We start from the raw sequence: 16,020 nt of genomic DNA on the forward strand, positions 1-16,020 counted from the left end.
CAAGGGGCTATATGCTTTGTCTTCAGGGGTGGCCTTCAGGTTTTAAGCAGGGTAGGTGGTACTCACACGCCTGAGAGTGCCAGCATTTCCCAGGGTTGAGGACCCGTTGAGTCCCCCTTCACACACATACACCATGCCCTGACACCAGAGCTATCAGATCGCAGACTCTCTGGACCCCAGGACAATGCTTTTGGGGCCAGGAGGTGGTGATCTCACACGCAGACACGCTTGGAGACCTAAAAGGGACCCAGAGCACCCAGATCCCTCCTAGGAGACAAGAGCGGAAGGCCGGCCCACTGCCCCACGCCCAGCCCGCGAGAGGGTGGAGCCTAGGGCCCCGCCCCAGGTCCGCCTATGTGGGCGGAGTGTGTGTGGGCTCTCGGCCCCGCGCCCATGCGCACGCCCGCGGCCGGTTTGCAGGGCCGGACGCGCGCCCCGCGTCCCGGGCAGGAAGATGGTGGCGAGCGCGCGGGTGCAGAAGCTGGTGCGGCGCTACAAGCTGGCGATCGCCACCGCGCTGGCCATCCTGCTGCTGCAGGGCCTGGTGGTGTGGAGCTTCAGCGGCCTGGAGGAGGACGAACCGGGAGAGGTGCTCCGACGGCCGTGCGGGCGGGCAGGCCGGGCGCGGGGGCGCGCGGGGTCCTGGCGGGGCTGCGGGCGGCCCCGGCCAGGCAAGTGGGGCATGGGCCGCGTGCGTGCAGGGCGCAGGCAGCCTCCTGGAGCCCGACCTCCGTCCCCCAACGCTCCTTTCCCAGGCCGGCCTGGCGGGCTGCGTGCGGGAGCGGTGCGTGACCCGGAGGCCGGGGCGCCTGGTGGACTGGGGACCGCGGAGGGAAGAGCGGGTCATAGTGGGGTGGTCTCCGTCCCGGGGAGCGATGAAGGTCAGACGCGGGGATCGGGGCTGGGAGGAACGACTGGGCCCTAGCCTGCTCGAAGGTGGGAAGCCTCAGGCCAAACTTTCTAAAGTTGGGAGGGGGCGGGGGTGTACGCGCCGTGGGCGGAGGAGTGGGGGCCGAGGGACCCCGGGCATCTATGTTCAGCTGCGCCTGAGAAGCAGCGAGTGGCGGTGAAGTGGAACTCGGGGTGGAATTATGGCCTGTGACAAAGTGTATATACCCGGGAATAAGAGTGAACAGGAGTGACCCCCGAGGGAAAAAACTGAAGTGTCCTCAAGGCGTGGCCAGGGAAGAACCTGGGTGAATCTTCAGGAGGGGATGGGAATGGAAGGTGAGCTGTTGAGTTGGCCTCAGGACTTCAAAGGAGCAGGAAGCCATCTCTGGCTCTGGGGTATTGGGAACAGCAGCTGCAGATTAGAGCCCCAGACCCTGACTCCAGGGTTTTTCTTCCTCTTGATGGTGCTTGAGTTGCAGTCTCAGACACCCTGCTGGTAGTGTGGTTAGGAGGGGTCCTGTAGGGTCTAGGTCCGTTCTGGAAAGGTGGAGAGGATTTGCCAAATCAAAGCCCTAAGCCGTGGCCAGTGGTCAGGGGTTCCTGCTTCTGGCCCCCATGTCCCTGTGTCTCCAGGGCTCTGGGAGAAAGGCTCTGTTGTCATATCCTTTTGGGCTTTACCTGGCAGGGTGAAGGCATGGAGCTTGGAAGCCTTTTCCTACTGCACCCGGTCAGTCCCAAATACCTGATGTGGAGACCGAGAGAAGAATTGCCCTTCTGGGTTTCGGGGAGAATCAAGACACAGGGGTGGTGAGGGGAACAGGAACAGAGAGACTTGGGACCATGACTCCAAAAGGAGCTGAGGACAGTCATGGGGAAGCTGGCTCTGTGACTTGGTGTAGGGAGTGAGCTTGGTCTTTGTGCACAAAGAGAGGAGAAAGTTTCAGTCAGATGAAGTCTTTTTGGGCAACTGGGACATCTCAGATGGAGTGGGCCACAGAGGCAGATGAGGAGCCTGGTCTGTGTGAGGGGGAGGCTGGTGAGGAAAAGCATGTTGGGGGGCTCAGTGGCTGGTGGTTTGAGTCAAAGAAAGGGCTGAGTCCCTGCTGCTCTGCCCATAGCTGGGGATGGAGGACTGGAGATGGAGAACTGGAGAGAGGTGACAGAATTTGAGGTCTCACCCTCCCAACACACACACACACACACACACACACACACACACACCACACACACCACACATACCTTGCTGAAGCTAAGAAAGGAATCCTGGACCAGAATGGAGGAAGGTCCCGGATGGCCTAAATATTGTGGTGTGAAGGAGCCTGGCAGCCACCTCACCAGACTGGGGTGGGTAGCATATCACTATGTGAGCATAGTGTAGTGCTTGAGAAGGTCAGCGCACAAGAAAGACTGCGCTCTCCACAGCCTTGCCCTGGCTCTGCTAGCAGGTGGACCGCCTCCAGCCACTTCTCCTCTTTTGGGGTAATGGTAGCACCGTTTGTTGGGCAATGAAAACTACAAAATGAAGTAGTCCCTGTGAATGCTTGCAGGAATTCTGAACACCTGCTAAGCTGTCGGGATATCACACATGGTCTCAACACTGTACCCTGGGACGTACGTTCAGTCAGTCAGTCAGTCAGCACATACTCAATTCTCTCCTATCAGGCACTGGGCTCATACTAGGAATACAGAAATAAAGAATAGATGAGGTCCTGACCTACAGGGCAGACAGTCTACAGGGAGAGCCAGCCAGAGAGAGGAAGCTAGAATAACAAGGGGGCTGGATCAGATCAGGAGGCTGGGAAAGGCTTCCTCCAGGAAGAGGTGGGCAGGAGAGTTTGAGCAGAAGGTTCTCAGGAGAGTGGGCTGAGCGGGGGATCCTCGGGGAATGGATAGAGGGTGGGGCACTTTCCCTAAAGATGGTTCCATCCTGTATGGCCAAAGAGACCACAATAAGGGACTTGAGTGGGTTTTATTGTAAGTGCAGTGGGAAAGTTCCACAGCAGGAGCCAATGTGCATTTAAGGAAAGCACTCTGCTGCCTGTGGAGGGTGAGAGTGGATACCTGGGATGATCACTAACCCCCAAAGAGCCACTTGACGCTATTCAGAGCTTTCACGAGCATCCTTTCACCGCTTGTTTTAAATGCAGTCTGAGAAGTCCGAGGTGGGGGTAGATGGGGGGTGAGCATCTCTGTGTTCGCTTTCTTCATGGCTCAGGGAGGGTTCAAGGATTTTCAGTCGGGAAGCGGCAGAGGACTTTATATGCCTCCTTACCAGGGAGGAGGGGGCCTCTGAGGCCGGAATGCATCCAGCCAGAGGACTACCCTGATCTCCGAGGCTATTGAAGGCAGCCTGTTAAGAGACATAGCATGAAGCTCAGGGACCTGCCTGAGAGGGTTCAGGAGTGGGGGCTGGCTACTCACCAGGGCCTTTCTGTTTCCTCATTGCTGCCTTCTGGTCCCTGGCCTCCTCTGGGATTGTCCTTCTCAGGGTCAGCCAGCTCCCTGCTGCAGTGCAGGGCACCAACATGCCTATTTCCTCCCACATCCTGTCCCCCACCACAGCCAGCCTGGCTTTGTGCCCTCCTGCCCTACCCTCCTGACCAGCCTCCTGATGCATGGATACAGGCTTTGACCCCTGGAACTCAAACCTCTTTGCCATCACTACCCACCTAGTCTTGGGAATGTCTTCTTGTGCTTGCTGTGTGGCTGGGTCAGATGCCACTACTCTGTAGGTTGGCCAGCCCAGGGTGCCCTCCCCAGTATGAGCATGGAACAGGGTCTCCTGACTATTCCCACGTCTCAGACAAGGATGGACAAACCTACACTTACTGAGTACCTCTGAAGACACCAGAGAGCTATCTGAGTGCTGAACAGAAGCCTGGGTACTGTGGAGTAGGGGTAGGATTGTAGCCTGAAGGTAGCTCCCAGGCTATTCCCTGTTCCTGTGGACAAGGGCAGGAGAACCTAACACTGGACTCCACCCTGAGTCCACCCTGTCTGACAGCCTGAGCCTTGGCCTCACGTTGACTATTTCCGTCTCAGTTCCCAGTAATAATGAAGAGGATAGCAACCTTTGTGAACACTATACATACACCAAGACCTCTCTAGTCATTCATTTGAACGTTACTTAACTGAGTGCTTATGATTGTGACATACTCTTCTGGACTCTATGAATATGCCAGTGAACAAACAAGCTGAACTCCCCCAGCAATGTTTACAGCCACGGGAGAGACAGACAGAAGGGCACGAAATAAATCAATTCATGTTAGGATGGTGGAAGAGATCAGCGCGTTTCTTAAGAAAATGTATTGTTGTGTTATGTGTGTATATGTGAATGTGGGTGGGTACGCTTGGGCCTTGGCATGCATATGGAGGTCAAAGGGCAGTTTGTGGGCATCATTTCTTTGCTTCTACCCTGTGAGTCCCAGAGATCCAGCTCAGGTTGTCAGACTTGGTGGTAGGTGCCTTTACCGGCCAAGCCGTCTTGTCGGCCCAAGATCCTCATATTTCTGTGGGGGAAGTAAAGCAAGCTCAGGGAGGCTAGAGTTTTCGGTCCAGGCAAGCCTTGCTGAGAAACACAACCTGAGCAAGGAATCGAACTGACATGGCCTCTCAGTCCACTGACTGCTAGAAGAATGTAAGGATGAGCTGGGGGTATCTACGGAGGGCACCTAGACTGAGGGCACAGCCAATACAAAACGAGCCAGGCATGCCAGGTGCGGCGGAGGAACACTACATGGGCCGTGGGGTGAGAATGAGGCAAAGGGACCCATCGACGTGGGGTCAAGGGTGGTGGGAGGAGCTATTATAGAGCCTGAGAGGAGAGGCCACTGGCTAGGTCTAATCATGGGGATGTAAAAGGAGGGGCTGGAGAGATGGCTCCGCAGTTAAGAGCACCGGGTTCAATTCCCAGCACCCATGTGGCAGCTCACAACTGTTTGTATTTCCAGTCCCAGGGGAATCCATTGCCTTCTTCTGGCCTCCACCGGGCATTGAATACATGTGGTACACAGACATGCATGCAGACAAAATACCGCTACATATAAATATAATAAATAAATACGTAAATAAATGTTCAAAAGTTCTAAAAGAAGCACTGGTGGCTGTGATGAGGAAAGACAGGAAGGGACAAGCGCATGAGCCAGGGCATCGGGAGATCAGGCTGAGGGCAGTGGGGAGATAGTGAGAGTCTCTGTATTCTCATGCGTTCACCATGGGTTGGATGTGGAGTATAAGGCGAAGAGAAGAATGTAAGTTGCCGTCAGGGCTGGGGGCTGTAGCGTAGTGGGAGAGCATTTGCTTAGCATCAGGAGGTTCTTTACCTCATCCTCAGAGCCACCTGTCTCCTCCAAAGAAAAAAACTGGACTCCCAGCACATTTGGTTAGAGCCGCAAAAGGTTGTCACTCACTGAGATGTAAAGACTGGAGTGGGAGGGGAGGGACGAACAGGAGGCATCTGCACTTGGACTTGGGGTTCTGAGGTCTTTTAGTTCCCAATGAAGATGCCAAGGAGGCTGCTTGTTCCATGCCTGAAGGTTCAAGGGAGCGTTCCAGTCCACAGAGATAAATCTGAGATATGGGCGATATAAGGATGGTATGTAGAAAGTGCCAGGCTGAATGAGCTCTCCGGAAAGCAAAGGCTGGATCGAAGGACAGACCCCAGGGTCTGCCCTGGAGCCAGGAGACTGATGAGGGGCGGATGGGGAGGACCCAGGTGCCCCCTGTAAGCCACGCAGGAAGCGGGGTTATAGAGAGGTGCTTGAGTCTGGTGTGTGTCTGTAGGACTCAGCATGCTGAACAGGAGCACGGAGTGCGGGAGGAGAGGCAGGACTCTCACAAGACGCCCAGAGGGAAGGGACAGCCAAGAGACAGCCAACTGTACCTCTGTGGTACAGTTTCACTGTCCATGTCTCATTTGATCCTCACCCGCACAGCTGAGCAACTCTGCTCAGAGAAGTTTGGTGGCAGGGCAAGCCAGAACACTCCTAGGACACCCCTTGCCTCTGTCCCTTCCCACTCACAGGCATTAGCCAAATGTCCTTCATGTACCAGCTAGTCTGTCATGTACCAGCTAGTCTGTCAGACATGGCCTCTCAGTCCACTGACTGCTAGAGGAACATCCGGGGTCTCAGAGCTCAGTGTACCCCAACTCTAGGGCAGATGAAATGGCTGTCCACCTGGGGACTTGAGCCGATCTTAAAGGACAAGCGAGGAAGGAAAGTGGGGAGCAGAGAGGAGGGTGAGTTGAGCTGAACCAGGCCATTTGGGGTAGCAGGCAGCATGGAGGGCTTCTGAGTCCCCTTGAGAGAGCCTGTCACAAGTGCAGAGGTTGGCAGCCTCCAGCTGTGGGCCTCTAGCTAGACCTCACGATTCCAGCCACGGATTGATTGCCATGGTGGCCAAGAGCTCGCTGGCCACAGGCAGTCAGTCCTGATGCAGGAGGGCCCATTGGGCCGGCCACAGCTCAGCTGCGTTTGGGGGGCTTTGGGGCCTCCCGCCGCTCTCCGGGCTTGTCTGACAGACTTGCTTTGTGCCGGAAGCCTTCCTTTGCTGGCTCCTGCTTGCGTCCCCCTGTTATTCACAGGGTACCTTCAGCAGCGCCCCTTGCCTCAGCCTCCTGGGAGACCCATCCAATATTAGGGTCTCAGGCTTCATGACTACTCCTCCCCCATGAGCCACTCCCCTGTTGTAGCCTCAGTCTTCCCACGTGAAGAGCGTTAGTGCAACCAATGCTTTGGATGCAGACGGAGGTTAATGTTGTCTTCCCAGCCAGCCCTTGTGAGAGGCATGAGTCTCAGTCGGGGACACTCCTTGGTCCCCTGCAGGGTCTGTACACCCTTCTATTGGAGGAGGCATGGACATGTACTTTAAAATCTGCTGGAGAGAAAGTGGCAAGAGCCCGGAGCAGGCAAGGGAAGTACAGTGCTATGTGATCTGCAATCTGGAGGGGCACGTGAGGTGCGATGGCCTGAGGTGAGAGCCTCAGCCAGCTGGCCCTGGAGTGTCGCTGTTCGTGCAGAGTTATTGAGTGAGCAGGACTTTTCCTGTAAAAGGTGGCGGGGAGCTTCTAGAGTTCAGGGTAACCCTGGCCAAGATGGAAGCTGAGGAAGAGGAAGAGGTGAGTGACTGACTGCTAACTGTGATCTGTGTGTCTTTTACAGAAAGGACGGCAGAGGAAGCCGCGACCACTAGACCCTGGTGAGGGCTCTAAGGACACAGACAGCTCCGCAGGGCGCAGGGGCAGTGCTGGTAAAAGGCATGGACGCTGGCGGGGCCGTGCCGAGAGCCCAGGTGTGCCTGTGGCCAAGGTGGTGCGGGCGGTAACCAGCCGTCAAAGAGCCAGCCGACGGGTCCCACCTGCCCCACCTCCGGAGGCACCAGGCCGCCAGAACCTGAGTGGAGCAGCAGCTGGGGAGGCACTAATGGGGGCTGCCGGCTTCCCACCACATGGAGACACAGGGAGCGTGGAGGGTGCCCCCCAGCCCACGGACAACAGCTTCACTCCAAAGTGCGAGATTGTGGGCAAGGATGCACTGTCAGCCCTGGCCCGGGCCAGCACCAAGCAATGCCAACAGGAGATCGCCAACGTAGTGTGCCTGCACCAAGCTGGGAACCTCATGCCCAAGGCTGTGCCCCGGCACTGCCAGCTGGCTGGTGAGGGACTAGGGTACTCTGGCCCTTCCCAGAAACAGACAGGAGTGGTGTGGCCCAGATCTTCATGCTCATTTCCCAGATGCCCTCCTTGTCTAAAGTCTTGTTAAATGTACCAGTTGGCAGAAGGGGAGTTGGGACCAGGGCTCCGAGTCTAGGCTTCTCTTATTGGGAGGCAGGCAGGCAGCCTTTTCTCCATCTCACTAATGTCTCTGTCTACTCCACTCAGGCAAGATGAGCCCTGGCATCCAGTGGGAAGAGATTCGGGCTCAGCAGCCTGTTGGTGGCCCTCCAGTACGCATTGCCTACATGCTGGTGGTTCATGGTCGTGCCATCCGCCAGCTGAAACGTCTTCTCAAGGCTGTCTACCACGAGCAGCACTTCTTTTATATCCATGTGGACAAGGTACTGTGGGCTGGGAAGACCCAGAGGAGCTGGTTAACAGAGCAGAGACTCTGAAGGCTGTAGACAGGTAGCCTGGGGAAGGCTGGCTCAGCTACCTGGAGCAAGGCAAGTTGAGCTCCAGACTGGTCAAGCGTAAGATGGCATGGCCCATGAGGAGCTAGAGTCCTGCCACTTGCTCTCTCCCTTCAATGTCTCTTGTGCTCTGTCCCCAGATGGGTGGGGGCTACAACCTTGGTGCCAGCTCCATCAGCTGAGCATCCCTTCTCCCTCAGCGTTCCAACTACCTGTACCGGGAGGTGGTGGAGCTGGCCCAGCACTATGATAATGTGCGGGTGACACCTTGGCGCATGGTCACCATCTGGGGCGGGGCCAGCCTTCTGAGGATGTACCTGCGGAGCATGAAGGACCTGCTGGAAATTCCTGGCTGGGCCTGGGACTTCTTCATCAACCTGAGTGCCACCGACTATCCAACCAGGTGTGAGGATGGGTGGGAATGGAGTCCCATCTGTGGCGTCAGGGTTGGAGGGTCCATTTTGTCTGCCATCTCATTCTGAAGTCTCCACAGCCCAGACGTGGTCCCTTGACCCCAGTCAAGAATTGGGGTGTGAGGCTGGTAAAAGGTGGTCTGACGATTGGGATTAATAAGAAATGGGAGTGCTGGAGAGATGGCTCAGAGGTTAAGAGCACCGACTGCTCTCCTAGAGGGTCCTGAGTTCAATTCCCAGCAACCACATGGTGGTTTATAACCATCTAGAATGAGGTAGAGGAGGGATGGCGTCTTGTTTGGGTCCGACAGGTGTCATCACCCGAGAACAGCAGACAAGGGTCAGGCACATAGCTCCTGTGAGAAGGGAAGGTCCAGGGGGTGAAGGTCATTTGTGCTAGAGGGCATCTGCTCTGGGACAGGGACTGAGCGCCTGCAGCACAAATTCCCTTCCCTCACCAGGACAAATGAGGAGCTGGTGGCATTCTTATCCAAGAACCGGGACAAGAATTTCCTCAAGTCACATGGGCGAGACAATTCCAGGTGAGACAGGTGGGGGAGGAGGCCCTGATGTCTTGCACAATGCCTCCCACACAAGGGCACCTGAGGGCCCCAGCCCTGGGTTGTAAAGCCCCTAACCGAGTCGTAAGTGAAGGCTGGTTGCCGGGTAGAAAGAAGGCTTGGCCTCCTTCCTGTGGGACCTTCAGTCATGGCCTTTCTGCCTCCCTCAGGTTCATCAAGAAGCAAGGCCTGGACCGGCTTTTCCATGAGTGTGATTCTCACATGTGGCGCCTGGGTGAACGGCAGATCCCGGCAGGCATCGTGGTGGATGGTGGCTCCGACTGGTTCGTGCTGACGCGCAGCTTTGTGGAATACGTGGTGTATACGGATGATCCCCTGGTGGCGCAGCTTCGCCAGTTCTATACGTACACGTTGCTTCCAGCTGAGGTGGGTGACAGGTAGGCACAGAGGCCAGGGCGGGCACTGGTTGAACGGCCCATGGTTCACCCTTCCCCCTCTCCTGCCATCTGCAGTCCTTCTTCCACACAGTGCTGGAGAACAGCCCGGCCTGCGAGAGCCTGGTGGACAACAACCTGCGCGTCACCAACTGGAACCGTAAGCTGGGCTGCAAGTGCCAGTACAAACACATCGTGGACTGGTGTGGCTGCTCCCCCAACGACTTCAAACCACAGGACTTCCTGCGGCTTCAGGTGCTCTCCCTTGGCCCCAGGAAGCCTGCGCCCCAGCTTTTCCCCCCACAAGCTGTCTGGGTCAGAAAGGCAGGGTGGGTTTCCGCCTGCAGCAGCTAGCTCCTTGGATCTGGGCAGCAGCAGCAGCAGCAGCAGCAGCAGCAGGTAGAAAAGTCAGAGACCGTACTAGAAGGTGCTGAGGGGGCAGCCCCTGTGTTCCGGGGCCCGCAGAGCCCTTCATCTTGGTCTCTTCCTCCCCAGCAAGTCTCCAGACCCACCTTCTTTGCCCGGAAGTTTGAGTCAACTGTGAACCAGGAAGTCCTGGAAATTTTGGACTTCCACCTGTATGGCAGCTACCCACCCAACACACCAGCCCTCAAGGCCTACTGGGAGAACACGTATGACGTGGCGGATGGCCCTAGTGGGCTCAGCGATGTCTTACTCACCGCTTACACAGCCTTTGCTCGGCTCAGCCTGCGTCATGCTGCCACTGCTGTACCCCCACTGGCCACTGCACTCTGCAGGTAAGTCCCCCCTCTTCTGACATATGGCAGGCCTTAGAGTATGGTGCCTTAAGGGAAGCACAAGTCAGGGACAGCCCTGCCCAGAGTGAGTCCAGGAAGGAAAAAAAATTTTTTTTTTTTGGTTTTTTGAGACAGGGTTTCTCTAGATAGTTTTGGTGCCTGTCCTGGATTTCACACTGTAGACCAGGATGGCCTCGAACTCACAGAGATCAGCCTGGCTCTGCCTCCCAAGGGCTGGGATCAAAGGCATGCGCCACTGCTGCCCGGTCTGGAAAAAAATTTTTTTAAGCAGGGTAAAGAAGAATCAGGACAATGTGGGGCGTGAGATTTGGGGCCAAAGAAATACCTGTCGCTGGGGCTTCCCAATACCTCTCCCTGGGACTCTAGGTGGTGTCAGGTGTGCTGATGGCATCTCCTTTTCTCCCCGCTGAAACCTTCCTAGGTTTGAGCCCAGGGGGTTGCCGTCCAGCGTGCACCTGTATTTCTATGACGACCATTTCCAGGGCTACCTGGTGACGCAGGCGGTGCAGCCCTCAGCCCAGGGGCCAGCAGAGACGCTTGAGATGTGGCTGATGCCCCAGGGGTCGCTGAAACTGTTGGGGCGCAGTGACCAGGCCAGCCGGCTCCAGAGTCTGGAGGTGGGACAGGTCCTCCCCCTTGCTTTCTCCTGACCCCCAGCAAGACGCAGGGAGTGGGAAGAGAGGGACAGACACCAAGGGAGGGGTAAGGACTCCATCAGACCTTTATGGGCTGGGCTCTCTGGGCTCTGCTTTCCCAATAACGGCAGCCTTGGTGATGCCACACACAGATGTACCTATACCACCCTCACAGGCATACACTAAGGGGTCCTCTCAGATGGCACAGGGATTAGGGACGGAACTCTCAGTCCTGATCTCCTCAAGTGCAAAGATTCCTGGGGCTTGGACAGTCCAGATGAGCTTTGGGTGTCCTTTCCTAGAGGTTCTGGCTTTGTGGGGGGTGGTCTGCCTTTATGGGCCCCACCATTGCAGAATGGTTCAGGTGGCAGCCTGGAATAAACCTCAGAGCTGGGAGAGATGCTTCAGTTCTAGACTCACCCCTTCAGTTTGAAGATAGGGAAACTGAGGCCCTGAAAGAGGTAGTGACTGACCTGAGGTTACACATTGAGAGGCGGCATCAGATAAGATAGAGGAAGAACTTCTCCTCGGCTTCTGCCCAGCGGCCTCCCTCCCTACAGGTTGGCACTGAGTGGGACCCCAAAGAACGTCTCTTCCGGAACTTTGGGGGCCTGCTGGGACCCCTGGATGAGCCTGTGGCCATGCAGCGCTGGGCCCGGGGCCCCAACCTCACAGCCACCGTGGTCTGGATTGACCCGACCTATGTTGTGGCCACATCATATGACATCACGGTAGATGCGGACACTGAAGTCACACAGTACAAGCCCCCGCTGAGCCGACCGCTGCGGCCAGGAGCCTGGACTGTCCGATTGCTTCAGTTCTGGGAACCCCTGGGTGAGACCCGCTTCCTCGTGCTGCCATTGACCTTCAACCGCAAACTACCTCTCAGGAAAGGTAAGGAGGTCGTGCTCCGGTGATGCCCAGATCCCAGATAGAACAGGATTGTCCAGGGTGCCGACCCCACGGCTGAGTCACAGGGGAGAAGGCAGGGCTTTGGTCTTCCATTCCTGCATTGTGGGGTGGGGAAAGGGAAGGCTGAGAGTCAGGCAGACTGCAGTTGGAAATGTGGCTCTGCCCTTGTAACCGGGCCCTGAGCTCTGGGAATTACTCAACGTTTTCATTTGTTAAGTAAGGACGGCACAAGTATGGGAGACCCCTGGGTGACTGGGACAAAAGTCACTCTATCTAGATTTAGTGAAAAAAGAAAATGACTAGAAGAATGTGGGGCTTTCCTTCACAGTGCCCAGAAAATGCCTCAGGTCTCACTGGGGACCGAGGTGCTGTATTTTAAAGCATCTTGTCCCTCATCCTGTCCTGTCTCTGACGCTCCTCCATACATAATGCTCCCAGTGCAGCGGAGCTGGATTAGGGCTTTGAGACCCTCAGGTCCCACATAGCTTGGATTAGCCCGATTCACATGGCCCCCTGGTGATTTGGCTGAGGCTAAGGGGTCCCAGGCCAGGGGCAGCTGGAAGCTGAGCACACTCCTACAGGGTTTACCTCTGAAGGTGCTGGAATGGATGCTGGCTCAGAGTGGTGATAAGTGGTGTCGCATGGGTAGCTCTTTCCTTTCCCCAATGCACCTGTCACAAGAAGGAAGAGCAGGAGTAACCCAAAGAGATAAGGACAAGGGGCTGGGGCAGAAACGGGGCAGGCAGACCACTTCCCCATTGGGTGAAGGAGACAGCAGGCTGAGCAGTCATCTCTGCAGGCGGGCCTGGGACTAGACCTCAAAGGACACAGGTGGAGCATGTTCTAAGCCAAGGTAAAGGTTGGCACATGTCTGCATGAGAGGACAGAGTGAGGATGAAGAAGGTACAGAGGGTTGTGGGAAGGAGGCTGGCCAGGCAAGTGTAAAGAACAGGCTGCCCAGGGGGCTGGGGGCTCCTGTGGTAGTCAGGAAGGCTGTGGATGCCACAGACCAGAGCTACCTTATTTCCTAAAGTGCCTTGTTCAACATGAGTCTAAAGTTAGGGGGTTGGGGATTTAGCTCAGTAAGGCCCTGGCTTCTGACCTCAGCTTTAAAAAAAATCCTAAAATTGGGAATTTAGGATTTTTTAAAATACTTTTAAAAAAATACTTTTTTATTTTGCTTATTTATTTACTGAGATACTGTCTTACAATGGAGCCCAGGCTACCTGGAACTCACTGTATAGCCCACTCTGGCTTCAAACTCTTGCAATCCTCCTGCCTTGGTCTCCTATTTATTAGAGTTATAACTGTGAGTCACCAGGCTCAGCTACCACTTGGATTTTATACAACTGATGAGCTTTTGTTTGTTTGTTTTTTGAGACAGGGTTTCACTGTGTAACAACCTTGGCTGTCCTGGAACTAGCTCTGTAGATGAGGCTGGCCTTGAACTCAGAGATCCACTTGCCTCTGCCTCCAGAGGGCTGGGAATAAAGGTGTGCACCACCACCGCCCAGCACAACTGATGATTTTATAGGCGCAGAAAATTCCTTAGCTTAGCCCCAGTCCACTCTGTACGAGGAGACCCCATGGTAAGGTTAGGATGGGAACTGCTGTGTTCAGCCCTGACTCCTATAGTCTGGCCTCCATGGGACTGAGGGGCAAGCTTAACTGTTGGTTTTGTACCCCCAGATGATGCCAGCTGGCTGCACGCGGGACCACCCCACAATGAATACATGGAGCAGAGTTTCCAGGGCCTAAGTGGCATCCTGAACTTGCCTCAGCCAGAGACCATGGAGGAGACTGCCCGGAGGCACACAGAGCTCACGGGTCCTGCACTTGAGGCCTGGACAGACGGGGAGCTGAGCGGTTTCTGGTCTGTGGCAGGATTGTGTGCCATAGGCCCTTCTGCTTGTCCCTCCCTGGAGCTCTGCAGACTGACCAGTTGGAGCTCTCTGTCTCCTGACCCTAAATCAGAGCTGGGGCCTGTCAAAGCTGATGGGCGACTCAGGTAGCAGGGCCCCAGCCAGCACAACCCGGAGGAGCCGGGGAATTGCACCTTACAGACAATGGAGGGACATCTCTCCCACAAACAAGAACCCGAGGCCCAGGCAGTGTGCCCATTTGAGCCATCAGGAACCTGCCGTGAGGGCAGGGATGGTGGGTGTAGTGCTCACTACGGCTAACGGCTCAGCAAGAGATCAGAGGTCCACGGGAACCATGAGGAGGCGCTTCCTCTGCCCCCTCCAGTTTGTACTTTTTTAAATTTCCAATGAGTGGCAGGGGGAGGAAGATGTGCAATAGGGCTCAGAGCAGGCCCAGGAAGTGGGCTGTGGCCATGGGGAGCACCACCGAGCCCATCTGCTCCCGCTCTGGAGAGGTTTTGTCTGCCTCACCCTCCAGAGCCTCCGTCCCCAGCCTGGGCCTACGCTGCTCACAGCTGAGGCTGAGAGGCACAGGTGTCCCGCCAGGCTCCAAGGCCGGGAGAACAGGTGACCTGGGGGCTACTGTGGAGCTGGGCTTTAGTGGGACAGCGGCTCCTCTGGTAGCCAGGGGACCCTAGAACAGGGGTGAGGCTGGCTCTCAGGCTTTCCAGCACACCTTGCCCTAGTAAATGCAGGACATGAGAGCCTACTGAGATCCGTGCAGTTTTCTAGGTGTGCCCTGGAAGACGGAGCCCCACTGGCAGCAGAGGAAGACTGTTGGGGCACTCAGAAGAACTTGAAGTTGCATTGTGCCTGAAGCTCAGTGTGAAGTCTGAAATATGCAACAGAGGAAATATATCTCTATCTCTCCAAGCTCAATGTCCTTGCTTGCATTCTGTTGCTATGATACAGACCATGACTAAAAGCACGGAGAGGGGCAGGATTTCTTTCATCTTACAGCTTATAGTCCATCATAAAGGGAAGCCAGGGCAGAAACTTGGAGGCAGGCACTAAACACAGGCCATGGGAAGAATGCTGCCTACTGTCTTGTTCCCCAGTCTCATAATCAGCTACCGTTCTTATGCCTCCCAGGACCACTTGCCCAGGGCTGGTACTCCCCACAGTGGTGGGACCCCCTGAAACAATCATCAATGGAGGCATTTTTCTCAGTTGAGGTACTTTCTTTCCAGATGCTCCTGGCATGTGTCAAGTTGACAGACTAGCCAGCATACTGAGGCTCCACATTTCTTCCTGTGTCTGAGGGAGCTATGGCTGATCCCTGGGCTTTCTAGAAGTCTTAGCTGGCTATCAAAGTAGCCTTGAAATAGTGACTGTCCCTGAAGCAGGAACAGTTGAAAAATCCAGCCAGAAGCCGGATGGCTCTCCAGTGCAGCCTTCTTTCTGCCGGAAAATGGGCTCTAGGAGGCTTAGATTCCTCATTGCTACCCAGCAGGCCGGCATTAAGGGCATTTAGTTCTAAAACACCCCACCAGGCACTCCACCCGACCATTGGGCCAGATTGCAGTAAATGTGGCGTAGGGGCCTTCAGCATCACTAAGGCCCATGTATCCCCCAAGGCTACATCTTCCTTGCTACCTACTCAAGCCCTGCCTTTGTAGCCTGCCCAGTAAGAGAGGTGGTTGTGGTTATGGCCTCCTGGATAGTTCTGTAGCTTGTCCCTTTACGGCCAGGGGCAGGGATTGAACCACTGCCCTAGGACCTGAGTGAATGATGTCTACATTACTCACTTGCCTTGCCTTTCTCAAGCTCTCCCTGATTCTTCTGTCGTCAGTAAGGGCTCAGTATGGGTCCTCCACGCCTTACATCATGTGGGAGTCAGAATGAAGGTGTCTGGACCCTGAAAATCACTTCATCAGCCGCCACACTGGGCAGAGCTCAGGTTGGCTTAGCTCGGGGAGTAAGTGGCCGGTTGCTGCCCAGGCTGCAGCCTTTTCCCAGTTTCCAAGAGAGGGCGCTCCTGACCATCTACAACAGTACCAGGGTGGGCTGTTCACAGTTTTGGAGGCTGGTACTTCCCATCTTCAGGCAGCAAGACAGAAAATAAACTGAGAGCTGAGAAATGATGAGCCCTAGGTCAAAGCTGATGGTGCGGCACTCGGTGAGGAGGCCCCCGAACCACTCTGTCACTGGCCAGGGTGTGGCTGGCCAGTCAGGAAGTGCTGAGGGCAGGGGCACACAGAATGGTATTTTGGTCAGAGAAGATGGTTGCTGTCTCTGACTCCCACTTGAATATTTGACACTGTATTCTAGCTCTCCAGATGGGGAAGGTGGTTTTTTGTTTGTCTTATTACTTATTATCTTGGTTTTTCAAAACAGTTTTTCTGTGTAGCCCTGGCTGTCCTGGAACTCACTCTGTAGACCATG

At 55.6% G+C, this 16,020-nt stretch overlaps 1 protein-coding gene across 1 annotated transcript; it reads left to right on the forward strand.

Moving 5' to 3' along the window:
• Nucleotides 1–362: 362 nt before the first annotated feature.
• Xylt2 (xylosyltransferase 2) lies at nucleotides 363–14,514 on the forward strand. Its single transcript, XM_052756849.1, has 11 exons — nucleotides 363–589; nucleotides 7,053–7,545; nucleotides 7,772–7,947; nucleotides 8,220–8,422; nucleotides 8,894–8,974; nucleotides 9,163–9,379; nucleotides 9,466–9,642; nucleotides 9,883–10,145; nucleotides 10,588–10,783; nucleotides 11,362–11,695; nucleotides 13,403–14,514. Exons 1-11 carry the CDS (start codon nucleotides 455–457, stop codon nucleotides 13,723–13,725), a joined length of 2,598 nt encoding a protein of 865 aa, XP_052612809.1. The 5' UTR covers nucleotides 363–454; the 3' UTR covers nucleotides 13,726–14,514.
• Nucleotides 14,515–16,020: the final 1,506 nt, after the last annotated feature.

Source organism: Peromyscus californicus, unplaced genomic scaffold (genome assembly GCF_007827085.1).
Source record: "Peromyscus californicus insignis strain IS unplaced genomic scaffold, ASM782708v3 Scaffold_3__1_contigs__length_106647218, whole genome shotgun sequence".
Classification (NCBI taxonomy): Eukaryota; Metazoa; Chordata; class Mammalia; order Rodentia; family Cricetidae; genus Peromyscus; species Peromyscus californicus.

Excerpts from the sequence above, each read along its gene's own strand:
- Xylt2 (XM_052756849.1), top strand. The coding sequence starts at position 455 with ATGGTGGCGAGCGCGCGGGTGCAGAAGCTGGTGCGGCGCTACAAGCTG. Across the intron at positions 590-7,052 it reads AGGAGGACGAACCGGGAGAG|AAAGGACGGCAGAGGAAGCC; the intron begins GTGCTCCGACGG and ends TGTCTTTTACAG. Across the intron at positions 10,146-10,587 it reads CTGGCCACTGCACTCTGCAG|GTTTGAGCCCAGGGGGTTGC; the intron begins GTAAGTCCCCCC and ends AAACCTTCCTAG.